The sequence below is a fragment of the Gopherus flavomarginatus genome, chromosome 2 (assembly GCF_025201925.1).
Source record: "Gopherus flavomarginatus isolate rGopFla2 chromosome 2, rGopFla2.mat.asm, whole genome shotgun sequence".
Taxonomy (NCBI): domain Eukaryota; kingdom Metazoa; phylum Chordata; order Testudines; family Testudinidae; genus Gopherus; species Gopherus flavomarginatus.
The window spans coordinates 92994587-93022473 of record NC_066618.1 but is presented as its reverse complement, the minus strand read 5'-3'; the positions used below and the strand labels follow the sequence as shown (position 1 = coordinate 93022473).

Here is a 27887-nt window from a genome sequence, read left to right as displayed (position 1 = left end):
TTATTTACAGTGGAAACCCCTTTACCAAGCTGCTGCTGCACCCTCTGTAACTCTCACTCAGCTTCCTCAACTCCTTCCCCCTCTTTCCTGTCCTTTCAGACTCCCAACAGCCCGTGCTCTCTGTTCTAATAATTACAAGCACATCTAAACACCACATACACACACTCTTAATTGTTCAAGCTGGTAACCAATACGCAACACAGGTTGTTGGTATAGAGCATAGGCCAGATCCTGAAGTCAACAGGACAAGGCAGCTGAAGAAATCAAGGAGAATTTAATTCTTTGTGTTCTAAGATGTCTGTCAATTCAGGTATGTGGTGGGAGGAAGGAGGGGAGAGAAATGATACTACAGAGAACTAAATACCTCACTAATTACAGTTTTGTCTAGTGAAATTCTTCTTAATTGTGATCTGAAACTGGGAATAAACTAGGTTTGCAAAACAAACTTGACTACAAAAGACAGACAACTTTCCTGGGACCCTATCTAAAGGTGGAAGACAGAATTAACTGAGGTGAATAGCTCTGAGCTATAGCTATCCAGATACCTTTACTCCAAGTGGGTCATTTTCCATAGATGCCTAAAAAAATTTTGCTTTCATTTGTTCAGTTAAAAGTCTCACCAATACATGGATTGTGTATCCTGAGGATGGAAGAAAACTATAGATCAACTTTAGCTCTTACTCTGTATTTAGACTGGTGTGACTAATTCCAGTCACTTTCAGTGGAGTCACTTGTGATCTCACTTGCTGGTGTAAATGCAGAGTGGCTCCAATGGAGTTACTCTAGATTGACATATATAGTAAGCAGCCTTATCGGTTTTCACAACTTGCTCTGAGAATAGTGTCTCCTTTGAAAGGGTAAAATGCAGAGTCATATGAGCTGGTCACTTGGAAAGTACAGCATCTCAGACACTAACTGAATTAAAGTGTGTTGTTAGAATGATTAATAAGTAGTGATAGGCTCCAACCAAACCCAGATCCACAAAACGCCACCTAAGGCTGGATGGGTTCAGAATCTACAACTGGCTCCAGATCTGAATGTCTTACCTGACCTGTGTGCCCCTAAGAGCTCAAACACTCCCACTTTTCCCTCCATATCCAAACATCCTGAATAGGTGTTGGGGGGAGTGTGTCAAAATCCAGATCTTTATTCAAGTTTGTAGCTTGGACCTATCTGTAATATCAAGTGGCTTGTGAAGATGGCACCATGTTCCAGGCCCTCTCCGCACTGGCTGAATCCCATCTGCTTAGTTTGCTGACAGGCCCAAGTTGTCTTACTGTCAGCACTGTGGAGCCAACATGGCTATGGAAAGGTGAGCTACTTTTGCTTCTGCCTTAGGGGCACACACACAAAAATTGCCTGCTACGTTTTGCTTCTCTTCTCTGATTTGCTGGTTAAGATGAATGCAACAGGAAGGAGCACAGTGTGAGTTGGAGACAACTGGCTGCATTTGCAGGGTTTAGTTTGGCTTGGAAGTGGAGTAAACACGATGGAGATGCTATCGAGATGAGAACTACACAAGAGCAAGCTGTGAAAGTGTTGGAAAGCAAAGCATCCCAAGGCCCCCACTCCAAACAAAAGCTATTAATGCCACCCCCATCCTCTTCAGCATGTTTAGAGAGCACCATGTACAACAAACTGAGCAAACTCCCCTTAATGGCTGCTACAGTCCCTTGTGCAGAGGGCAAGAGGCCTATGCACCATTTATATCTCCATAAGACATAATAGAATCACAGAATATCAGGGTGGAAGGGACCTCAGGAGATCATCTAGTCCAACCCCATGCTCAAAGCAGGACCAATCCCCACACAGATTTTTGCCTCAGATCCCTACATGGTCCCCTCAAGGACTGAGCTCACAACCCTGTGTTTAGCAGGCCAATGCTCAAACCACTGCACTATCCCACCTGTACTTTACATGCTCTCACACAGAGCTGAAATTCACTTACCATTCATAGCCAAGACTCAAAAGCATCTGGGCTGTTTCCTCCATGCTGTAGACTTCTCCTTGCTCCAAAAGAGCTCCTCTTTCTGCTCACAAACAGCTACTCTGCATGCAGTTTCTTGCCTTTCTCCTGGGGAACCTCAGTGGCCTGCAGCCTTGCCTCATCAACTTTCCCTGGTGTGCCTGTACAGCAGGAAGGCTAATGTTCAGCTAGCATTAAACCTGCTCTGCTAGCAATCTCTGCACATTGTGACCCTAGAGATTCTCCCCAGGCCATTTTATAGCCACTTTTCTGCTTGTACCACAATTTAAAGGCTGCCATCAACATGCTGGACCAGCTCCTCAGCTGGTATAAATCAACATAGCTCCATTGACTTCAGTGCCACTCCACTGATTCACACCAGCTGAGGATCTGTCCCATTTAACTTTTATTTCATTAGCTAAAAGGTAAATTCAGTCTCCAGCCATTTATACAGGAGGAAAATATTAAGAACCAAAAAAAAACAAGAAAAACTCTTCCTGCTGATAGGTTGTTCACATAGGCCTGGATTCTGCCACCCTTATTCATGTTGAGTAATACCTGACTCTGCAAGTGATCAGTTGATTTCAGTGGGATAGAGGGTTTAGGTGCCACTCACTATGAGTAAAGATGCCACAATCAGGTCCATGCAGCCCTAGGCATTAGCAAACCTCTTAGATGCTATTCCAAACTCTGCTGGTCACTCACTTTGTGACTTCAGGCAAGTCACCGTGCCTCAGTTTCTCTGTATGTGTGAAAATGGGACTCAAAGGACATATCTTTGTAAAATCCTCTGAGATCTATGGCCCCAATCCTGCAAACATTCATGCATGGATTTAAGAAGCCAATGGGATTACCCCTGTGCTGAAAGTTTAGCATGTGCACAGGGTTTCCAGAACCAGGGTGTCTCTGAATGGAAGGTGCAATATAACTGCAAACTGTGTATTAAATCTTTTGCTTTATGAAACATTTAGGAAAGGGTTACACTACAGTATGTTTCATGCTTAACATTTCCCCCTTAACTTGAAAGCTAATAGAAGAGTCTGTAACAAACATTAAGTATACTTTATGAAGTAATCTTCTATTTGCTATTCAAAGTTCATTTTTCTTAGTACAGTTTATTTTCTCCCCAACCTTAAACCAACAGTGTAACTGAACTGGGTGTGTTTGAGCTGTATCCATTAGCTAAAACTGGAAAGGGAGAGTGAACAACAAATTTCTTCTAAGAACCTGCCCAGCCTGTTGCAAATTCTCTTTAGACAAAGAGCTTGGTTCTGACTTCACTTACTCTGACATACCTCTCATGGTCTTCAGTGGAGTTAGCCCAGGATTTAGAGTGGTGTGAGTTCAGAATCAGGTGTAAAGAAGTTTATTTTATTCCAGTTTCCTTTTTTTTAATTTAAGAAAACCTGTTCAAAATAATTGTGTCTGCAAAAGAACAATGTGTATGTGCGAGTGATATCACTTTACTACTAACTAAGTGTTCAGACATTATTTGCAAAAGCCAGTACAATGAAAGTGGTGTGGGGAGATTAATGTATTTTCTTTTAAGCACTCACTTATAATAACCCACTCAGATAGAAAGCTGTGATTTATTTTTTCTCCATAGCACAATGTTATAAACCTTTTCTCTTCATGAATCATGAAAATGTGCTGGATCATCTGTTAGAGCCTAGAACAGAGTGCACCTTAGCAGGCCATTGGCAGGGCTACGGCTCCTTTCAAACACAACACATTCCTTCAGTAAATGCTGATTTGCTTTTTCATATCCTGGTTGGCTTTATGTCTCTTGCTTTCCAATAATTATTTTGAGAATTGTGCATATGTGCAAATGTAGTGCTTGGCTCCAGCTATTAGATTGACAGCCTGTTGACTGAAGTCCTCTCGCCACAGGACAGGCAAGGGAAACAAATTCCCCCCAGCACTGCCCCACACTTCACACCATGTTCAAGAAAGGACTGTCCAGACAGATCTCATTTAATCATTTCCCTAAGATGGTTGTGGCATTGGTGCACCTCAGTTCCTCCTGTTCTATGCCTATGGCCCATAACAGTCCAGTCTCCAGTGGGTGTAATACTCTGGTCTAATTTCAGGTGTTGGGTATAGTGTGTGGGTGCTGAGTGGTATTAATGGCCTGTGATATACAGGAAATCAGATTAGATGAGCTTGTGATCTCTTCTGGCCTTAAGCTTCATGACTCTAGGACTGTATTCCCTCTGCTTTCAGGAAAGAAAAAGTTAGGGCTTGCCTACCTGATGTGGTAGTGCATATCAGTGGGATGTGAATTCGAATGTGCACCAAAGTGTCGCATACTAATGGCCTGTGTAGCCCCTGCTGGTGTGCACTAAAAGTTCTCTCGGGCATGTTAATTTAGTCCTGGCTGAGGATGTTGGTTAGCATTAGAATTCACAGCCCACTGACGTGCACCACTGCACTGTGGAGACAGCTGTTTGTTAAAAATGCTAACTCATGGATAAATACTATGGGCAAGATTGTCTCCAAGACCAACGCAAATTCTTTGCTCAGCCGTACCAAGGTTACTCAGATTACAGCTCCATCTGCAGGGTGGGAAGCAGGGGCTGCTCCGCCAATATTTCACCCTGTGAGCAAGGAGTCAGAGAAGAGCAGCAACTTTGGCTCTGCCCACTCACTGCCAGCTTGAGTAGCTGGCTGGGTGCACGGTGGGAGTAAGCTGGATTCTGAAAAAGGATGAAGTAAATTACTCTCCACCTTCAAGAGCAACGGGAGAACTGGGGAATACGTTTGCCTCTCCGAGATCAAAGGACTCAAACTAGCCCTATATAATCCCCAGTTCAGATCATGTATTGGTCGGAAAGAAATGTTATGTCATGGCAGTTTTTGCAAGTGTTAAACTATACTCGACAAATCACTGACACTTTCCAAGGTGTCTCTTTTCTCTTTTTATGGTCTCCATTATTGCTTCACTTTACAAGGAATCAATTAAAAACATCAACAACAACAAAAGCCCTGTTCCACTGGGTTTAAACAGAGATAATGTGCCATAGTAAAAGTGCATTTTATTTTCTGTATGATTCTCCTCCAAGTCCCCAGGCGTGAAAGCGTCCATTGCGTCCATAAAAAGTTACAAATCGCTGTGCTGCAGTGAGATACCCTAAAACACCCATGAGGGGCACTGGGAGGGTGGGGAGGGGTAGGGGAGAGACATCATCAGAAGCAGAGGTTGATGCTTTCTAAATGGGGTGGGGAGGCAGTTCTGCTTCACAGTTGAGCCTCAAGCGATGGGATCTTCTCACTGGGTCCTGTCAACCCCTAGTTCATCATCGTTCATGTTTAATGTTTGAATCACTGCGTTCCACGGTCACCCCGTTTCCATTTCGGGTCACCTCTTTTCTGTTCCAGTCCTTTTCCATGTAAAATTCAGCTAATACAGGGCAGTGTTCTGAAGCCACTCCTCCCCAGGACCAGTTATCAGGGATCCATATATTTGTAAGGCCTTCTCTCACAACAGCCCAGTGACCTGCATGCAGAACAATTGCAGAGACAAAGATTAATATGGAAAGAGGCCAGAGGAAAGAAGCTTAATTCACATAAGACCTAGGGCCCAATTCTGCAAATGCTTATGCACATGAGAAATCTCCCTCCAACTGACATCAATGGGGCTGCTGCTGAGGTATCACTATCCAGGGGTGAGTCAAGATGCCAGTCTGGAAGGGTCATATAAAGAAGGTGTTTTCAAACATTGTTTCCGCTGGTAGAGACATTTTACCTGTGAAGACCTTTTTCAAGCTTCGACTGATCCAGATGTTATCCAGTGACTTAGATCCCTGAGGATTCTTTGTGCTGATGTTTGTATATGTATTTGCAGGGACTAGGTGATGGAACTTTTCTTTTCTCAAAAGATCGAGGTCACTGCTGTCTGGGGCTTGGTTAAAATCTCCTAAAATGATCACATCTTTTTCTCCTAGAAAAATTAAAAGGACAAGAAAAGGATAGAGAAAAAAAATCAGTGATTAAATATGGGCTGTGGGAAAAGAAATACAATCCCTAGTAGTGATGCTGAATTTACTTTGCATAGTGCTGTTTGTTTTTTTAACATGACAGGATAGGGTTAAAAACCTTCTATTGTGAACACACACATTAGCTTACCTATCTTACTAATAGTCACGCGGGTTATTACAATTCATAAAAAGAATCTGGAAATCCAATATACATTGCACAATTTATGCTGCTTGTTTCCTTTTTGAATTTCCCTCATCACAACTATGTCTGGAGAACTATCCATTTGTACACAATGACAGACTGACCGTACCACCAAGTGGTGGTAAATCTGATCTTGCCAATCTTAGGAATCTTAAGCGTTGTAAAAGGTGGGAGGGTTTTGTTCGCTTGTTTGTTGTTTTGTTTTAAACGAGATCTACATTTTGGGCCCAATATGCCCTGATGCTGTCCTTTTACAGTTTTGCCATCAAGACATTTTTGTGAAAATACAAAGAAGGGTGTGTCTTCCTCAAGGATGGATCAGTGCCAGAAAAACATGAGAATGCAGGACACTCATTCTAAAATTGTAGATTTAAGAAATTAAAAAAAAAACACCAGGTCTAGCAGCCTGTGAGACTGGTGGCAGAAGCAGCAGTCGTGGCCCCTTGCAATTCATAATCCAGGACTCTATAAATCTATAGAAGAAATATATTTATTTGCCTATGTGATTCAATGGATTTTGTGGAACTTTGAGATACCTCAGAGTTTGTCTAAGGTTGAGATTATGAAAGGAACTAAGGATGTTATGCGCTCAACTTCTTTAGGCTTCTTTAAAAATCTCACCTTAAATATATGTGGAAAATTGTCTAGATTCCAAATATTTTATTTTTAAACCTCATCCCCATTCCTGAAATATCCTGCTGCTTTGACACCAGTGTAGCTCCAAGGCTATCACTGAAGATATCTTTGATTACGCTAATGTAAGAAGAGAATCAGCCTCTAGATATTTGTGTCTCTTCCATCCCTTGATAAAAGACTCCTCTGGTACCTAACTCAGACCGCTCTCAAAGCTGTGGTGATGACCTCAGTGATGCTGGTGTCCAACCAAAGAAGTCATTGCATTATAATCTGGTGAATGACTATGAGTAAACTGCTAAAAAGGACACAAGTGTGCTAAAATAGCCTGAAATTTGACCTCAGAAAATCTGATGGAGAATATCGTGTGCATTAATAATGTGTGTGTTTGTTAAAAATTGCCATTCTTCGAGAATGAGTTTATTTCAAATATCTGCTATTGATGTACCAACCTACAACTATCGTCACAGACCAGATCAGCTAGGTCCAGATACTGGCCTGCTCCCTGACTAACTTCACTGCTAGGCAGCCAGGGACCCCATTGTACAGAGTGGCCACATCCTCAACTGGCTGCTGGTTTCGCAACCCTGCTTATAAGCCTGGTTCCCACAGCAGATCAGCAGCTCCTCGATGTGCACCATGTCTGCAGCTGTGCTTGCCCTTGTTCCAGACCCTGCTCCCCTCTGGCTTCAATCCCAGGCTCTGTCTCTGGCTTACTGCTCTGATTGACCCTCTGGTTCTGGATTCGGCTTCAGTCTCTCTGGTACTGATCCTTGGCTCTGCCTCTGGCTTACAAACTCTGGTTTACCCTCAGGCTGTGGCATTTGGCTTCTGTCCCTCCTGTACTGACTCTTGGCTTGTTTCCTGGACTGTACCCATCCTAGATCCAGCTCTAACCAGTAGCTGAACTCTCCCCTAGGTCTGAAAGGCCCCTGGTCTAATTGGTTACAATTACGTTCTGTTGCTGTAGAGGCAGTCAGCCAGCAGAGGGAGCTTAAATTAAACCACAAACCCTGTTCCCTGCTATCTTTTTGCTTGCTGGACCAACTTCTGTTGGTGAGAGAGACAAGCAGTTGACAAGTTCTCTCATGAACAGATGTTGGTCCCGTATAAAATACTGCCTCCCCCACCTCGTCTCTCTAATATCCTGGGACTGACACAGCTACAACTACACTGCATTCATCTTTTTGCTAATGCTTTAGAAGGGGAAAAGATACTGCAAAACCGAGCTGCCCCATACGAAAGAGGGTGGTAGGATCAACCTTTACCTGATTAAAAATAATGAAACCGAGAAACCACCATTGTTTTCAATCTTCTAAGAGTATCACAAACAACATGATATTTAGTAATTACTCTGCAGAGTGTTTGTGACAGTGGTTTCTCTTTTAAAATAAAAAATCATGCTATTTTCAGCTCCATTAGAATTACAAGGGAAATCAATGCCTGCCTGATGGATGAGGTCAGAACCACTCTGGAAGTAATTGGTTTACTTTCATGCTTCTGACTCAGTACTACAAATAGAGAACACCATTTTAACAGCTTATGAAACAAATGCTTGAAGGCATCCTTTTAAATTTTAAATCCTTTTTATTCCCACCTTCCAGCCTATATCCAGTCTGGTCGGGTACCACCTTTCGTGCACTAACACGCACAGGATGATATCCATCAGTCCTGAGTTTCGCATGTCTGTCCCACAACCAACTAAGATCCCAGTCTTGGTAAGAGCAGGGAAATGAATCAGATCACATTGGGTCATGATGTTACAGTGTTGCAGTGAAGTAGGTGGCAGACCACGCTAATTACCTCTAATCACTGGACTATCCTTCCCCTTTTTAGAGAGGAAGAACAGAGCCACCAAAAGCACCTCTCCAGCCTCATATTAGGTCTACAATTGCTCTTGAGCAAGGATATCAAAAACTGCTGAAATAGCTAAAAGAATCCACATAGAGATGCAGCCTTTGGCCAAAGTCACTGGCCAAGAAAACTAACGCAGTCACAACATCCCTGCTGGAAACTAGACTGAACAGGAGCACAAGGATCCCAGAAGCATCTTGCTGCAACTTTACCCATCACTCTCTTCAAGAAAAGAAGTTTTGAGACTGAGCCATGATTGGCAAGATTGCTATCGTTCAGCGATGGCTTCCTGAGCAAAAGGCTAACAGTTGTGAGAATCTAGTACATTTTTTTCTCCCCAAAAGGAGGTATTAGTAATCTTCATAAAAAAAACTCCAAACAGCCCCCACCAGTCCAGTTTTCACTGTTTGTGAGTAACAAAGGTCCCTCTCACAAGTCTGAGCCTTGCACTTCCAGAATCTCAGCTGGCAAGATCAGGTGGCACTCAGCTTTGAGATGATGGCATGCTTGTCCAGTCTTCTGGGTTCTCACATTACCATAGCCAGAATCATCCAGATCAAAGTGATCTTAATTAAATAGATGGAAAAGTCTTCCTAGTGAGAAAGATTCCACTATGTTCTGTTTCCAAACAGAGACAAAGCAGATTCATTAAGCTGTCCACTACTCGGAACAGTTTCCCTGAGCTATACTTGGTTAGCTTTATGGCAGTGGAGAAGAACACTTTCTTAGCCTACCTGACAGCCAGAGTATTGAAATGCAAAAAACCTCTGTACGTTGCAATTTCAGGGCAAGAAGACTCTTATCAATGCTCTACTCCCCTGCCCAATCTCTTTATTTAATCATCCGTATACCAAAGTGATTAGTGAAGGCATGTCTAGATCCTTTGCAACGATAGTCAACGAAAGATAAATCACCATCTCCTACTAGTTTCAGAGGAGCAGCCATGTTAGTCTGTATCCGCAAAAAGAACAGGGTTACTTGTGGCCCCTTAGAGACTAACAAATTTATTTCAGCATGAGCTTTCGTGAGCTACAGCCAGGGCCGGCGCTACCATTTAGGCAACCTAGGCAATGGCCTAGGATGCCAGAATTTTGAGGGGGGGGCGCTATTTTGCCAGGAGGGCAGCACGCGGGTCCGGTGGACCTACCACAGTCATGCCGGCGGACAGTCCGCTGCTGGAAAGGCTCTGGTGGAGCTGCCACAGTCATTTCGGCGGACGGTGCGCTGGTGTAAAGGCTCTAGCGGACCTACCGCAGTCATGCTTGCAGCAGGTCCACCGGAGCCTTTAGACCAGCGGACCATCCGCCGGCATGACTGTGGTAGGTCCACCGGACCCGCAGGGGGCGGAGAAATGGCCGTCCGCCTACGGCGTCAGAAACCCTGGCGCCACTCCTGGCTACAGGTCACTTCTTCGGATGCATAGAAAGGAACACACAGACAGGAGATATTTATACATACATATCTCCTACTAGATAATAAGCAGAGTTGAACACTGTTTTCTCTCAGAGAATTGTGACGCCCTCATTTCCTTCCAGCAGTCTCACAGGGGCTGATCCAAAGTCCACCTAACTCAATGGTAATCTTTCCATTGACTTCAGTGAGCTTTGGATCAGTCCCATAGCAATGAAATAGATTTTCCACCATGTGCTAGAGTAAGACCTGACCTCATCTTGAAGGAAGTGATGGAAGGGCATGACACGGAGCAGGGAACCTATGAGGAGGTTCCAGAAAGAAGTACCCTCCCAGAACCTCAAAGATCTGTCTAAACTGGGCACCCAATACATGGACAGCCTATGGGGGCTAGGCCAGCAAGGGAGAGGGGGAGTACTGGGCATGGAGTCCGACTGACATATTAGGACAACCAACTGCAGGCCCAGGATGGCTTGTATATGGGTGGGACCACGCAGACTTGTGCATTGAACTGAGACAGGCACAGTGTTTGAGAGGAAAAAAGGGAGCTGGGTGCATGGGGTCAACTCCTAGCAGCTGTAGGAGAGACAGCCTCTCAATCGCTCCCGGAGGGAAAAGCACAAAGAATCCAGGGCTCACTGGCCTAAGACCATAGGGTCACGGATGAGGGAGGAACAAGGACACTCTATTGCTCTTGAGGACCCAGGGTGCTCCATGGGGGAGATATGCTTAATAACTAGCTTCCTCCAGTACACAGGTACTACGTCACACGTGTGCAAGACGACAAACCTGCCATTTGTTCACAAAAGGAGTCTGAAAGCAGAAAAGTTTTCCTTAAAGTCCCACTTCACTTCATTTTAACTCATAAACTAAGTGACAGACTCGAGTATCCCAGTGAAATCCTGTCTTTACTATCCACATATTATAGCCTGATAAAAGGAAGGAAATAGAGCACGAGTCATCTCATTGACTTCAGTGGGACTGAATTCAGCCCGATTTAGGCTCAAAGTTATGCTTGTGCTTCAATTCCTTCGCGAATGAGGACCTGTGTGCTGTAAGTTTGGAGAAGATACATGGCAGTCTTGATACAAGACAAAGGCCTTGGCTACTCTTGAGAGTTACAGCACTGTTGGTGGCTTTATAGCGCTGTAACTCACTCCCTATCCACACTGGCAAGGCACATACAGCGCTGTATCTCCGTGGCTACTGCGCTGCTTGTACTCCACCTCCCCGAGAGGAATAAAGAGAATAGCGCTGCTGCTGCAGTGCTGGGGTGCCAGTGTAAATAGGGAATAATCTTAGTACGGCGGTGACTGACCTCCGGAAGCTTCCCATAATCCTATTAAGTGACGGTTCCGCTTTTGTTTTGTTGTGAACTCTGGGATCCTGGAGCTGCTTATCAAAAACCCAAACACAGCTACTGTTTGCTGTGACTGAGCAGAGGCAGGGGGGCTCCCTTTGGAACACAGCTAGTGTTTTCTTGAGGAGAGAAGCAGCACGGCGGGAGGAGGGGGAAGGTCCATTTCAGCGAGGTTGCTTATCTGGTCTGTTAGGAAACAAACAGCTGCTGTTTGCTTTCAGTGAGTGAGAGAGGCATGTGGAAGGGGTCGGAACTTGCAAGGCAGGGAGCTGACACAGTGTCGGCTCCAAAAATCCACTCTCTCTCTCTCTCTCTCTCTCTCTCTCTCTCTCCCCCACGCTCCCTGTCACACTCCACCAACCCCTCCTTTTGAAAAGCATGTTGCAGCCACTTGAACGCTGGGATAGCTGCCCATAATGCACCGCTCCCAATGCTGCTGCAGATGCTGCAAATGTGGCCATGACAGTGCGCTGTCAGCTGTCAGTGTGGACAGATCGCAGCGCTTTCCCTACTCAGCTGTACGAAGACAGGCTTAACTCCCAGCGCTGTACAGCTGCAAGTGTAGCCATACCCAAAGAGTCTGAATTCCTGGTTTAGGTGAAAAACTGAACACAACTCAACAGTACCATTCCTCTGTAATGCTCCAAACCAGAAGGACCATTGGTATGACACAGCATGGCCATTCTTATATTAAACTCAGGTTAAAATAAGTGAAAACAGAACTAAACTGAAACTCTAAAGAAGACGACCTAAATTCAAACCCAGAGTAAGTGGGTGCAACTCTACTGGCTTCAATGAAGCTGTATCTTGTTATGCCACGTCTGAATTTGGCCCAGGTGTGTTACATAAACGATCCTTTTTTTTAAAGAATCCTTTCAAATTATGTGAACAAATACTTAACACAGTACAATTTAAAAACAGCCTTGACTGACATCTTGCAGCTCAAAGGAAAACAAGAGAGTGTGCATAAAAACTACTCACACCTCTCCGGGAATAGGAGATTGGTATTGATTCTGAACTCTTCATATGACTGACCTCGCAAAACTGGGCCAAACTGAAAATCATCACATACGTAACCTTGTAACTGTTTGGTCTTTGTTAAACAGCAAACAACATGCTCACTTTCCCTACCCCTATTCCTATGAGGAGCCCTAATATCAAAAACAATAAGTGCTGGAAAATCACTGCTTAGCCTCATTAAGAAACTGTTTGAGCCCAACCTACAAGTACCCAGACAGGAAGCAGGCAGGTTATCAGAAGTGGGACAGAGTCAAGCTTCTCTTTATTAAATTACATATTCATATACATATTCATATACATGCCAAAATCTACTCTGATTTACATGCTGTCAGTGGAATTACTGTATATACCATATATAAGCTGGTTCCTTTATAAGCCGGACCCCCAAGATGGATAAGTAGAAATGGAAATTTTTTATAACTCGTTCATAAGCCAACCCTATAATTCAGGGGTCAGCAAACTTTGGCTCCCGGGCCATCAGGATAAGCCTCTGGTGGGCCGAGATGGTTTGTTTACCTCAAGCGTCTGCAGGCACGGAGGTAAATCTAAGTAAACAAAGTGTCTCAGCGCGCCATCTGCTTACCCTGGCGGAGTGGGGAAATTTTTTTGGGGGGGAGGGGAGAAGCTGGGAGTCAGGGGAGTAACCCCTGTGACCACCCCCATGTGACCCCACCCCTTGCCCAGGACCCCCACACTCTCCCGGAGTGCTCCAGTGGGCCAGACTGGGCAGTGCGGCTGCAGCATGTTCAGCGGGGTGCGCCAGGCAGCACAGCTGCAGAGTGCCCCAGTGCCCAGGTGGCGCAGCCACAGCCTGCTCTGGGGGGCAGGGCTGAGTGGCATGGCTGCAGCCTGCTCTGGGGGATGGGCCGAGTGGCACGGCTGCAGCCTGCCAGCCCCGGAGCTGCAGCTGCTTCAGAGGCTGAGGGGATAGCAGTGTGGCCAGAAGCAAAGAGACTCTGGCCCTGCCTTTTCCCTTCTGTCTCTGCTGGCTGTGCTGCCTCTCCTTGCTCCCTCTGTTGTGGGGAGGGGCTGTGTCCCACCTCTCCCTCTCAATACTCATTCATAAGCCAATCCCCTTCTCTGGTGCTTCACTTTTTTACTAAAAAAATTCGGCTTATGAACGAGTATATACGGTACTCTGCATTTACAACAATTTAGGCTTTGGCTTTCTTATTCTTCTTTTTAAATGTGCAACAAATGATTTGAGAGATGCACTGTTTTTTTTCCAAAGCAGTTACAAAAATACTCTGAAGTAAGTGTATACAAGCAATTTATGTGTGAAAAATCACCAGTCCTGATTCTGAGATCACATAAGCCCCATTTCAGCAAAGCACTTTAGCATGTGTTTAACTTCAAGCATGTGAGTATTCCATTGGCATCAAGCACCTGCAGTGGTTAGTGCAAAGGTTATGAGTTCAAGCCTTACCTGGAACACTTGTTTCTATTACCTGTATACCTTCCCCAGCTTACTTCACATGGAAAGAGCTATACTAGGGTAGTGAGAGTGAACTCTAAAATGGGACGTTGGTGTATAGCTTGGGTCCTCCCCCTTGTGCTGTCAGTGGCTCTGGGTGGATTGTTCACTGGCAGGGAAAATTGATTTCTTGGGGGGCAGGGATAGCTCAGTGGTTTGAGCCTTGCCTGCTAAACCCAGGGTTATGAGTTCAATCCTTGAGGAGGCTATTTAGGGATCTGGAGCAAAAAATATGTGTAAGGATTGGTCCTGCTTTGAGCAGGAAGTTGGATTAGATGACCTCCTGAGGTCTCTTCCAACCCTGATATTCTATGAATAGTGCTTTGCTAACAATCACAAAATAATTCCATATAAATCAATGGGAAACCAGTGTAAAGTGAATCAGGCCCATATTAATTACTGGCAATTGTTAAGGATCAACAATGAGCACAATAAGATAGTCCTAGTACCAAGGAGCTCATGCCTTAAAAGCCATACTGAGAAACTCATGGGATGGAAATAGCTCAGAACTTTTAAACTGAAATGGGGATGGTGAGAATATAAAGTTGATGTGGGTCTTAATTTTAGATCAGTTGTATTAGATAAGCTGACCTGTGTGCATATCCTTGGATAAAAATAAAGTCATACCTTTCAGTGTTTCTTGCAGAGTCTGTGCAAAGGCTGCTAATTTGTGGCTATCATGATTCTTCTCTGTATTCTTTCCTGCTAATGGTGACAGGGCCAGATGAAGGTTAACCAGTGTTAGATCATTCATTCCAATCTAAAAAGGAGAAAACAACATAAAGAAAGGATCAGGATGGTTCACAAAGGCATAAGCTTTTCATGTCGTCTCTCACACGTAGAGCACATGTATTTAGCACTTGGGACTGGTCACCTGGATGAGGGTATGATTTATTTTTTTCTTTTCTTTTAAAAGTACAGGGCAGACATTCTTCAGCTCTAGTTGCAATATAGTTCTATCCTTTCAGGCCTCGGGAAGCAAGTGGCTTTTCATAAGCAGTAAGATTCTTTACTTTGTGTACCGACACAACACACGTTACTACTGAAAATACACATAATGCCAACTTCGTTCAGTTATTACACATATTAATTATCCCGTATTATGACCAGTACTAAAATGTCACAGAGACCAAACGCAACTCCTTGATGAAAATTGTTCATTGGTCTCTCTGCCCAGCGCACACGTACTTAGCAGCTGGTATTCAGATCACCATCTGGTGTGTGTAAAAAGCAAGCAGTAGTATCCCTAAATTGCTCTAATTTTGATTTCTAATATGTACAAAAAAGGTCATTTCAAATATTATCAAAGGCATCATAGTCACAAACCATGATCCCTCTGTATCCCAGTTTATTTTATGTGAAGGCAGGTGCACCAAGTTGACACTTGGTCTCTTGTGTTCACACACATACAGACACACAGGTCAGAACCCCATTTCAGACAGATAACGCTTCTAGAGTTTGTTGACACTCCTAAAAGGGCTCTCCCAGTGAAAGAGCTTAGAAACTTTGTAAGGTCTCACTGGTGGAACTGACTTTACAGTTCTCCACTAAGGGAAAGATTTGAGCCTGACCCGTCCCCTGCAGGCATCGGGGAGCTCAGACTGCAGATCTCAGGACTACTGGAGCCCCTGTGCTTCTGCACTGCTTCTCATACTCCTTCCAGAGTTTATGGCATAATTGCACTGGTCCTGTGGTCGTTTCTACTGGACCTGCCCCACCCTCAAAAGGTGAAGGTGGAACAACATTTCCCATGGAGTTTAAAGAGGACACTGCCATATATAGATTCTCCCCAACCTTCTCTTCCCACCATGCATAGCCTGCGGAGTGGAGGTGCTCCCCCTGGGCTGATAAAGAAGTAGAGCAAAGCAGAGAGTCAGCATGCCTATTCCACACCATTGTCCATGCTGCTGAGACCTGCTGATTGTTGTTACCCCCAGTCCATGGAAGCAGAAGGGCCTTCGCTCTCATCTCTTCAGTACAGAGGGATAAGGCCTGCTAATGCCTTATCACAGTCAGAGTAAGCTGCTTTGTTTATGATACAACAGGTCAATGTATTGGCCTCCATTAAAGGCCAAGCAACTTTTAGTCACTAAAAAGGAAATGTTGCTCCTTTAGATTTTCTATCTAAAACGTTTTTACAGAAGCATAATTAAAAAGGTAAACTCAACATGATTCCACTACCTTGAAATGTGCAAGGTAAGGGTGAGGGTAGGCATGTTTCCCATTGCCATTAGTGTGTGCATTTTCCTGGGAGGAGGCATCCTTCAGCTCAATGCCAGCTGTCGTGTCCCAGAGGAAGCCTGAATATTCGACACCCTACAATTAAAAAGGGAAAAAGCTGGTAACAAAAGCTGAAACATTGTGACACCGTTCCCTTCCTTCCATGACTCACACACAAGGCTACACTCAGCCCAACGCAGCCTGGAGCGTGTCACTCCCACCAGCGTCTATGGTTCAAATTCAGTAATATCAATGGTGGCATAAGCTGTTCAGAAAACGAGACACATGGCAATGCGGGGCAACCTGTGCTGATTTAGCATTCAGTGGAGGCGCAGAATGAGTTTAACTTACCACACATGCCAGGCGAGGAGGAGGAGGAAGAGCAAAGCTACAAACAGGAGAGCGTGAGAGTAAAACAGCTCCTCCACCCAGTCACTTGAATTCATGTCCACAACACCCTAAAAAGAATGCTCCATGGCAAATTCAGCCCAGATGTGGCAAGGCACTTCAGCCACAACTTCCACTGACCTCAATGAAAACTGCTTACACCAAGGGCTGAACTTACACAGCTTTGAACGACTTACAGCCGCCTGTACCCGTCTTCTGGCCAGCTGAGGCCCATGTAACTTACAGCACTGCTACATTTAGTCAACAGTCTCTGAATTTAATAAACTTCCTCAACTATTCCACTGGTAATATGGCTGCATGCGGTATGGGCTGGTAGCAGTGTAAGATGCATCCTTTCAAAGGGTATAGTATGGGCAAGTCTGAGATTGGTTCCCTGGGTATTCTAGGAGACGACTCTGATTTAGATATAATATCTCCAGGAGCTCTTGCTGGATTCACTACTGTCTGTCTGTCTGTCTTTCTTTCTCACACGCACACACCCCTCTGGCTCTCCCTGACCTTTTTTAAACACCTCCTTCCAAATGAATCCTAGCTAAAGCCAGTCGTAGAAATGGCTTTCCATTCCCGGATGCAATAAAAAAGCAGCATCCACTGTGCTATATTTCCACAGGCTTTGTAAGAAGACATTAGGATTAACTAAAATTCTTTGCTAGCTCAGTTAAAGACTGCTTAAAACCTTTAAAATAGTACCACAACTATTTCATCTGGCAAATGAATATTAGCATAACTCTTTGGCTTCCTATTTCCCACCCATCAAATGCTGTGGTGAATCTGGCAACAGAGAGTAGAAACGGCATTTTCCAACCAAGGGATAAAAATACCTTAAAATGGATTAGCTCATTGTGCACCCAAATAGGTACTGTTATGTATTCACATTAAAACTTAAACCGTAAGGCTGTCGATTAATTGCAGTTAACTCAGGCGATTAATTTTTTTGAGTTAATCACATTTAATCGCAGTTTTAATTGCACTGTTAAACAAAAAAATACCAATTGAAATTTATTCAATATTTTAGGATGTTATTCTACCTTTTCAAATATATTGATTTCAGTTACAACACAAAATATAGTATATAGTCAGGGCTGGCTCCAAGCATCAACTCAACAAGCAGGTGCTCGGGGCGGCCACAGGGAAGGGGTGGCATGTCCGACTCTTCGGCAGCGGGTCCCTCACTCCCTCTCAGATTGAAGGACCTGATGCGGAATTTTGAAGTGGCAGGGGTAGAGCTCCCGCAGATCACGATCACGGCTTTTTGCTTATTTTTTCTGAGCTGCTTGGGGCGACAAAAACCGTGGAGCTGGCCCTATGTACTATGCTCACTTTATATTATTTTGATTACAAATATTTCACTGTAAAAATGATAAAAGAAATAGCATTTTTCAATTCACACAAGTATTGTAGTGCAATCTCTTTATTGTGAAAGTGCAACTTACAAATGTAGATTTATTTATTTGGTTACATAACTGCACTCAAAAACAAAACAATGTAAAACTTTAGAGCCTACAAGTCCACTCAGTCCTACTTCATATTCAGTCAATCAAGTTTGTTTACATTTACAGGAGACAATGCTGCCCGCCTCTTATTTATGTCAACTGAAAGTGAGAACAGGCAATCACATGGCACTTTTATAGCCAGCATTGCAAGTATTTACGTGTCAGATATGCTAAACAGCCATATGCCCTTCATGCTTTGCCACCATTCCAGAGGACATGGTTCTATACTGATGATACTCGTTAAAAAAATAATGTGTTAATTAAAATTGTGACTGAACTCCTTGGGGGAGAATTGTATGTCTCCTGCTCTGTTTTAGCTGCATTTTGCCATATATTTCATGTTATAGCAGTCTTAGAAGATATCCCAGCACATGTTGTTCATTTTAAGAACCCTTTCACTGCAGATTTGACAAAACGCAAAGACGGTACCAATGTGAGATTTCTAAAGATAGCTACAGCACTCGACCCAAGGTTTAAGACTCTGAAGTGCCTTCCAAAATCTTAGAGGGATGAGGTGTGGAGCATGCTTTCAGAAGTCTTGGAAGAGCAACACTATGAAGCAGAAAGTACAGACCCCAAACCACCAGAAAAAAAAATCAACCTTCTGTTGGTGGCACCTGACTCAGATAATGAAAATGAATATGTGGTCCGCACTATTTGAATCGTTATTGAGCAGAACCCGTCATCAGCATGGACATGTCCTCTGGTATGTGGTTGAAGCATGAAAGGACATATGAATCTTTACCGCATTTGGCACATAAATATCTTGCGACAGTGGCAACAACGGTGCCATGCAAATGCCTGTTTTCACTTTCATGTGACATTATAAACAAGAAGCGGTAGCATTATCTCCTGCAAATGTAAATAAGCTTGCTTGTCTGAGCAATTGGCTGAACAAGAAGTAGGACTGAGTGGACTTGTAGGTGCTAAAGTTTTACACTGTTTTGTTTTTGAGTACAGTTATGTAACCAAAAAAAAAATCTGTATTTGTAAGTTGCACTTTCATCGCAGAGATTGCACTACAGTACTTGTATGAGGTTATGTGAAAAATATAATTTCTTTTGTTTTTTGTAATAAAAATAAATGTAAAGTGAGCATTGTACGCTTTGTATTCTGTTATAGTTGAAATCAATATATTTGAAAATGTAGAAAACATCAAAAATATTTAAATAAATGGTATCCTATTATTGTTTAACAACGCGATTAATCACGATTAATTTTGTAATTGCTTGACATCCCTATTAAAAAGCATCAACGTGTTTCCAGTGATTGCTAGAATACATTTCCTATGTTGCTTATGTGGCTTTTCGATTAGTCCCAGTAGCTGTGTCTAATTTGCAAAGGAAATGCTTCTTTTTTCCTTTAGCTTCCACTTCAAAACCATGACAGCACCCAACAACTGTCACAACAAGCCATGAACAAACTTGAATAGTAACATGATTCATATGTGGAGGAGAAAAATGAAGCTGTGGATTCTTTTTTCAGTACTGTAATGAGGTTTTTAATGGGACAAAATCGTTGCCATCTGTTTCATAAAAACAATACCCAGAATAGACTGAAAATAATCCCCTTGCACAAACAATTGATTTCCTTCCATGAGGACATGTCTCATCTTCATGACATGATGGGTGCAGAACTATACAATTATAAGTGTTATGCAAATTATATTTAATAACAAGAGACCAGATCCTGGCATACTGAAGGGTACTTTACTCCTCAGCAGTCTCACTGGAATAAATGAGACAGCTTCTCAAAGAGTAAGGCACTACTTAGCCTCAGGAAGGCTTGCAGAATCTAGCTCAGTGTAAATATATTTTGTATATTGTCCACAGTGGTGGGTGCCAATAAATAATTGTTATTACATTACAGGAGAAATATTTTACTGCAATACACACTCTAAATATAGGAAGTGCTGCAGTAAAAGTAACATTGCAGTCCTGTGTTTATTTTTTAACAATGCCCACAGTGTACTTTAAATATATGTAAGATACAGTTTCTGGAACATAGAACGTAAGCTACTTTTCCAGAGGACAAAAGAGCACTGAACAGATTCTCTGTGAGGTCTTAATTTGCAAACTAAGAAAACTGAAAACATTACTAACTTCCAGCCAACATTTTATCATGGAACAAGGTTAGCTGACTAGCAGAATAGTACTCGGGAAGTACTTCAGTATTTCAGCATGCAGACTGCAGGACTATCTTCTTATCCTATTGTGTGGCCTTTGCTACACACACTTCTTTTTTAAATATATATTTTTCCTTGATTCCTGGCTACACAGAAAGAAAAATCACTCTTTGAAAAAATCAATGACAAAAGTAAAATCAAATACTATAAGGAGAGTCAGCTCAAAACAGAAGAGAAAATTGTAAATCTTGCCGCCCCACCCCCCCTGCAAAAAAATTGCAGAATGCTTTGGCCCAAATTAAAAATATGTCCTTGGCTTGAGCAAAACAAAATTAAGTAAAAGGTCAAGCTTTGGGGATTAATCTACCTTATGTAGCTCGCCTGAAGGTTTCTCGGAAACAACACCCTTCCAGCATCCTCTAGGGCCCTTCCATTTGCGGATGTTTGGCAGAGTTGGCTGGTTCAACTCCATACAAAACTGCAAAGGAAAAGAAAAAGCTTTGTAGAGAGTTTCTCTCCCCCCTCCCCAAACAAGAGTAAAGCAGCCAGTATTAATAATAGACATAGTGGAGATGACAAATAATAACCTCTATTGAAATATTAAACACACGCCATCTACGGATGTGAGGCCAGCTCCTCAGCTGGTGTAAAACGACACATCTCCCTTGACTTAAATGGAGTGATGTCAATTTACACCAGCTCTGGATCTGGCCCCTGGGTTCTGATACAGCAACAGCTTGACCAAGCCCTGGAAAGGAAGCTTGTTAACAGAGAGAACAAGTGCACGTCACTAGCACATTACAGAAACTCTGAAATGTTAACCTCTGTGACAGTTTGCATAAAAGGAACACTAAGCCAAATTCTGCACTAACTTAAACTCACTTTGACATTTTCAGAACTTTGTAGATGCTATAATTATAACTTCTTATTTAAAACATTTGACCCTCAAGTTAACTTATTCAAAGCGCCAGTCCTTTTAGTGAACTATAAGGAGTTAAGAGTATTTGAAAGTCTCTAATCATCATTCTCAGTAAAAAGTAATAGCCAAGCTTGTTATATGTGAAAAGAATTCCTTTTGTGCCTGCTTCCAATGATTATAACTCCATCTAGGACATAATCGCAGGGCCAGACCCATGTCCTGTTCCAGCCCCTCTGCACTCTTGTGGTATATTGTTCTGCAAAAACACCAATGTTTTCCTTGAGAAGAGTTCTCTTTAGGTGAAATCTTGCATCCTGAATGTCACACCAAAACAAAGAACTAAGTTAAAAGCAACAAAGAGCTCCAATACTGCAAATTGAGCAGTGCAGACAGACAATGCTGACCATACAGAGGTTTACCAGCTTCAATGGGCTTCTGTGGAGGTGTACAGGTCTCTTGTATGGAGCTCAGGGTTGGGTTGGGGCTGTGGTTCAGAATAACACTGAATATCTTCCCAACTTACTATTTTCTGACATTCTCATACCTATTTCTTTTTCTTTTCTTTCTTTTTTTTAAATAAGGTCAGAACCTGCAGACTTGATGGACTGCCTTGTATATAATTTAGACACATTTGATGCTCAAGCTTTTAGTGTCTATGCCCCAGGACTATTCAATCCAACAACCTTTTTGTATGTAGAAGGCCAAGTCACTTTTAGTTTCTAAATTAAGAGTTGAAGTGTTTGATATATCTTTGTAATTGGGCTGAGATGTAAAGGGCTCTAGGGCTTTTCATGAAAAGGTGCTGTATAAATATATTATATTATTAGCGTTCCTTTATTATAGCTTGAAGCAGAGGGGAGGGATAGCTCAGTGGTTTGAGCATTGGCCTATTAAACCCAGAGTTGTGAATTCAATCCTTGAGGGGGCCACTTAGGGATCTAGGACAAAATCAGTACTTAGTCCTGCCTTGGGAAGGCAGGGGGCATGACTCTTTGGGGTCCCTTCCAGCTCTATGAGCTAGGTATATCTCCATATATAAGGACTACCCTAATCACACTTGAGATAATCAACAAAACAATAAGGTACACGCAGTACCTAACAAAATGGGGCCCCATTCTTGGTTGGTCCCTAATAATAAACACAATTAAATATAATAAATAAGAATTTGTGGTGCAATTCCATTGGGTTTGCACCAAAAATTAATTTGTCTAAATAAGTTTTTCAGTATTTTAATAATTTAAATCATAAAACAAAAACACTGTTGGAGATAAAAGTTCTATTATAAATCTAAACAAGGAATTCACCTATCTTTATGCTGCAAGGGTCTGGAAGAGCAGGTCAGAACCTGACAGTATTAAATAAAAAATAAAATATCCATTATTGAAAAGAGCACCTGCATTCAACTAGTACTAAGATTTTGGTTCCAGCAAATTGATCTGACAAGACTACGATTTAAGTGTGCTCAAACAAAGTGGATGGAGCAAAAGATCACACAGTTCTTCCTCAAAAAAACCCAAAAACAATGCATTTGGGATATAATCAGAGAGGTTTGAGAACTTGCTCTGAACAAGCTGATCTTGACTTGTGCCCCTTTTCCAGTGGAGAAGGCACACAAACTTTGAAATTCTCTCAGCTTGCTTGCTTTAGGTCATCTCTGTGCTCAAGTGAAGAAGGGCATTTCTCAATTCATGCTGTCCTGCCCACAAAATCCAATATCAAAGTACATTAGGCTTCACTTTTTACAATACAAATATACAGGTAAGTGCTTGGTCCACATGAAAAAAACCTGCATCCCTTATTCATTCTCCAATTTAAATTAGATCTGTGATAAATCCATTTTTTAATATTACATAATATCAAGGTTGGAAGGGACCTCAGGAGGTCATCTAGTCCAACCCACTGCTCAAAGCAGGACCAATCCCCAGATTTTTACCCCAGTTCCCAAAATGGTCCCCTCAAGGATTGAACTCAGAACCCTGGGTTTAGCAGGCCAATGCTCAAACCACTGAGTTTAGAGTCCTTTAGATGGGCAAGAAACATTAATACAAAACTCTTGATCAAAGGATGCCTCAGGCTTTGCAAAACCCTCATAAAAATAAACTCCTTATAAAGAGAGCAATAGAACAGAATTTGTTTTTTTTGTTTTTTTTTTTTTTTTTTTTCCTTTGGCACCTTTCAGAATCCAGATTTCCCAAAGCTTGTAGTAAACCAGGATTATTAAGTTTGGAAGGGAAGTCAAGGGGTTCAGCAATGGTATACTCCATCCACCACACTATACTAGGATATGTTTCATTTCTGAACCCATGGATGCATATTGAGCATAACCTTGAATGTACCCCATAATAGTGACTGTACAACTACCCTTGGCAGTTTGCTCCTTTCCAAGTTTTCCTAATATTTCACCTAACATGTCATTACTACAGATGCAAATCATCAATTTTTGTTCCCGTTGACCAACAAGAATAACCGATCCATGTAAAGAGCTAAAAGTGACATTGTGTTTATTAATACAGCACTGTTATGCAAGCTTTGGTGACTCATAAACTGACCTCAGAACCTGTCTCACAGGATTCCAGGGTTAACTTCCATTCTTACCAGAAACAAACAGAGAGGACTTTGGTTTATCTTCTCCAAAGATAGATCGCTAATGCCACACACCCTGCCAAAAATTGCTCTGCAGTATCAGCACTGGGAACGAGGCTGAGCCCAGTGCTTGTTTGAGGCAAAGATAGACTTTCTGTCTCAGAAAAGAGGGTGCTGTCCAAGATAAACCGAGCCATATGGGAACCACAAATGACCCAAGAAAACAAAGCTTGGGGTTTTTATAAAGTAGCGTGCGGATATGTTATTTGTTGTTAGCACGTGCTTCCACGTTGGAAGGATCCTTAAATTTCAGACACAAATGCGTAATACAGGCTGAAAAGGAAAAAAAAATATTTCAAGAGACTTCTGCTGCAAGCCCATTAACACAGCACAACACACTTCCATGTGGTAATCAGTGTGAACTTTAAAAAGGTGCTCAAAGCAATTAGCTGTCCAGTTTGTTAAATTCCCATAGAGGCTTTTGAACCAAAAGGGCACTACAGTAAATGTAAATAGCAACATACTTTACTAAAGCAGTGCTGACCTTGCTTTCACTTAAAAAAGAAAAAAGAGAGAGAGAGAATGGTAGGGAATAAATATTCTTTTTTAAAAATGCCTTTGCATATGCATTTTTCTATAGATTTTTTTAAAAGTTGCTTGATGGATAATAGTTTAAATAGTTTTTTGTTTGTTTGTTTTGTTTTTTTGGAGGAAAGCAGGGCAGTGAGGGGGAAATAAGTGGCTAATCCCTAGAGATGTGTTCTCTTAAGTGTAGATATAATTGTTAAATGGAATCAAATCAATACATTTAGAAGGAGGGGCACAGGAAATACATATTAAATCTATATCATCAATTGCCAGTGATTTCAGATACACCTCTATCCCGCTATAACACGACCCAATATAACACGGGTTCATGTATAGCGCGGTAGCAGTGGGACTCCAGGAGCGCTTTAAAGGGTCTGGGGCTCCGGCTGCTGCAGGGAGCCCCGGGCCCTTTAAATCACTGCTGGAGCCCTGCCGCCGCCACTCTGGGGCGGCGGCAGTGGGGCTCGGGCGGTGCTTTAAAGGGTTCAGGGGTCTGTTTGCTGCAGGGAGCCCCGGGCCCTTTAAATCCTGCTGGAGCCCTGCTGCTGCTACCCCAGGGCTGTGGCAGTGGGGCTCGCCAGCGATTTAAAGGGCCCGGGCTCCCTGCAGCGGCTGGAGCCTGGAGCTCTTTAAATCACCGCCGGAGCCCTACTACCGCTACCCTGGGGCTGCAGCAGCGGGGCTCACTGGCAATTTAAGGGCCTGGGGCTCCGGCTGCTGCGGGGAGCCCAGAGCCCTTTAAATCACCGCTGGAGCGCCATCGCCACTACCCTGTGGCTGTGGCAGTGGGGCTCTGCCGGCAATTTAAAGGGCCTGGGGCTCCCCACAGCGGCTGGAGCTCTTTAAATCACCACCGGAGCCCTGCTGCCCCTACCCCAATATAATGGGGTTTCAGCTATAACGCAGTAGGGATTTTTGGCTCCTCACGACCGCGTTATAGCAGAGTAGAGGTGTATTTTAAGAAGAACAACATTAGCAGAGGTAGAGCAGATTTTATTTTGAGAGGGTTGAGAGATGTGGGGAGAGACACTTGAAGTCCATGAAGTCCGAGGGCTCTGAAGGACTGCTGTGATTGTGGTATCTGAAAAGGAGAGCTTGACCAATCAATGAAATGTTTTACCATGTTAGGCAAGGACACAGGATGTGCTATGCACGAACAGACCACCAAATTCGATATCCTGCCTCCTACAGCAGCCAGTACTGTGCTGTGTGCTTCATATTCAGAGGAAGGTAAACAAGAGAGACCTAAAATATGCTTTGTTAATTGTGCGATTCTGTCTACGGAAAATAATTCTCTTCCTGATGCTTCTGGCAATCAGCTTCCACTCTGAAACACGAGATTTTTATTTCAGATAGGCTTAAAGATTTAGAAGATACAACAAAAAGGAAGTGTGAACATTGTTTCATAAGATCACCCAGAGATAACTCTTTTCTAATCCAGTCTCTAATTTATCCTTCCCCAGGTTTCTTCCTCCATTTCCCCTTCCCTGCCTCTCGTTGTGTTGCTACATTTCCTGTTGCCCCTGGAGCCACTATAAATTTTAGCTTGACAGTGGCTCCAGCTTAAACTTTGTGTTCATGTCCTGTTCGCTTCTCAACTGTTCTCATTCAGGAGTGGAGTTTAAATCCGCTCCCAACAAGAAAACCTAATCAAAGCAACACACCTGTAGTTCTCATCTGAGCTCAGGGCCACCCAAAGGATTCAGGGGGTCTGGGGCAAAGCGGGGGAGCTGCGCCGCTTATACTCACCCGGCGGCGGTCCGGGTCTTTGGCAGCATTTCGGCAGTGGGGGGCCCTTCAGTCGCTCTGCGTCTTCAGCAACACTGAAGGTCTGAGGCAAATTGCACCCCCCCTTTGGGTGGCCCTGTCTGAGCTACCTTGGAGTCCAAGAAAAAAGAGTGATGTGAAGGATACAGCTAGGGTTGGTGCGCCACAACTGAGCCTGTGACCTAGACAACTGGGAGGAGAGAAAGTGGCTTAAGGTTCTCCCTTTCTTGAATATATTTTTTCACACTTTCAGTTATGAGTGTCCTGATTTGACATCTATTCCCCTTGAGAATCAAACATGAGGCTGCTAGAAAACTTTTGTGATGAGGAGAAAAGAGGTAGGGTTTTCTTTTGCTTTTCTGTCCAATCGTCAGCTAGATACGTGGCCAGACATTATGCGCCTCAGTGATTCTCCATTGTCCTGTACCTTGTGCAGTCATTTGCACTAGTGCAAAGTAAGTATAAAGTGGATGTAAAATGCAACCAAATCAGAATTGACCACTCCTTTATGCAGACTGATTGCATTTTACATCCATTTTGCCTAGGCACAAGCCACTGTACAAGATGCGGGCACAGGAGCATCATACCTTTTAATGTCATCTTGCTTATTCTACAACCAAACCATACACCTGCTGGATGAAAGGAATGGGCCCTCATGGCTAAAGCACTAATGGGGATTCAACACATCTACATTAAATTTCTCTCTGACATAGTGGAACCTGGGCAAGTTACTTTCTCCCTATCCATATCAATTTCCCTTCTGTACAATGGGATTAATACCACAGTGTTTGGGTGGATAAATACGTTAGTGTTTGGGAGGTACTCGCATACCGCATTGATGGGAACCATACAAGCATGTATATAATTAGGACTCGTTTGCTGAAGTATTGTGTTTTATAGATGGCTACTTAATTAGTCCTTTTCAGGGAGACTTTATTAATGGTCGTTTAATGGTTTTTCACTAATTTAAATATTGATATTGCATAAAGGATGTTAAAAATTAAGAGACACTCTTTGGGCCTGACGAAAAACTAATTATTAGCTATTTACAAAAAAGAGCAGAAAACCACATAAAATCAGTTTCCAATCACAGACACATGAATAGGTATGTTTTGGAAAAAAAGCTTTCTACCTTTCATTCTTGATTCAGTTGTATAACTAGATTAAAGAGAGATACCAACAGCCTTGTGGGTTTTAGGAACTGAGGGTTATACAAGTTCAGAGAAAAATGCAAGAATGAAAGAAAGTTTAAAGAAAAAATAAGTTGAAAGCGAGACCATCACCAAAACCAAATAAAACCAAACCCTTATGTGAACTTTGACTGTGCCTCATTTTGCCTTTCTACCTGCTTTGCCATGTCAGTGTGACCCTCCTATTCTCTGCTCTTCAGTTTGAATTGGGTCTGTAGCTTTGGATAGGCTTCCTATGTCTGCTTCTTTATTTCTTTCTCCTAATACTAGTACTAAACAACAACTAATAATATTTAGCCCTTAAATAGCTCTTTTCATCTTCAAAGTACTTCATAAACATTAACTAATTCATGCACCAAAGAACCCTTTTACAGACTGTGGAACTGAGACAGAGCAGTTCAGCACTAGACATTCAGCTGGGCCTTTAACCAGTCTTGTCTTGTGAATTTTCAGACTTCACCCACTCCACACACCCACCCTCACTTTGCGTCTATGCATACCTGCAAGCGCACTTTAACAACTGTGACCACAGAAGTGTTAAGAATTTGCATCTGCAAAACCCACTTGTCCTGGATGCAGACTGTAACATTAGCATGTACACAGTTATTTGAATTGTTCAAGTGAGCATGCATGTGTTTGGGGAGAAGTGAAAGCCAGGGCCTAAAATCAGGTCCTGAGGCGCAGCTCCACAAAGGTAC

At 42.9% G+C, this 27887-nt stretch overlaps 1 protein-coding gene across 1 annotated transcript in view; it reads right to left on the bottom strand.

Annotated features, from left to right (window-relative positions):
* Nucleotides 1-4871: 4871 nt before the first annotated feature.
* Nucleotides 4872-27887, bottom strand: part of EEPD1 (endonuclease/exonuclease/phosphatase family domain containing 1) — an 85946-nt gene continuing 62930 nt past the window's right edge. Inside the window, exons 3-7 of the mRNA XM_050937726.1 lie at nucleotides 20510-20620; nucleotides 16078-16212; nucleotides 14524-14656; nucleotides 5712-5906; nucleotides 4872-5462 (exon numbers count right to left, since the gene is read on the bottom strand). Of these exons, the coding sequence (XP_050793683.1) occupies nucleotides 5263-5462; nucleotides 5712-5906; nucleotides 14524-14656; nucleotides 16078-16212; nucleotides 20510-20620 (774 nt within the window). The 3' untranslated portion in view covers nucleotides 4872-5262. The remainder of the gene's footprint in view (nucleotides 5463-5711; nucleotides 5907-14523; nucleotides 14657-16077; nucleotides 16213-20509; nucleotides 20621-27887) is intronic.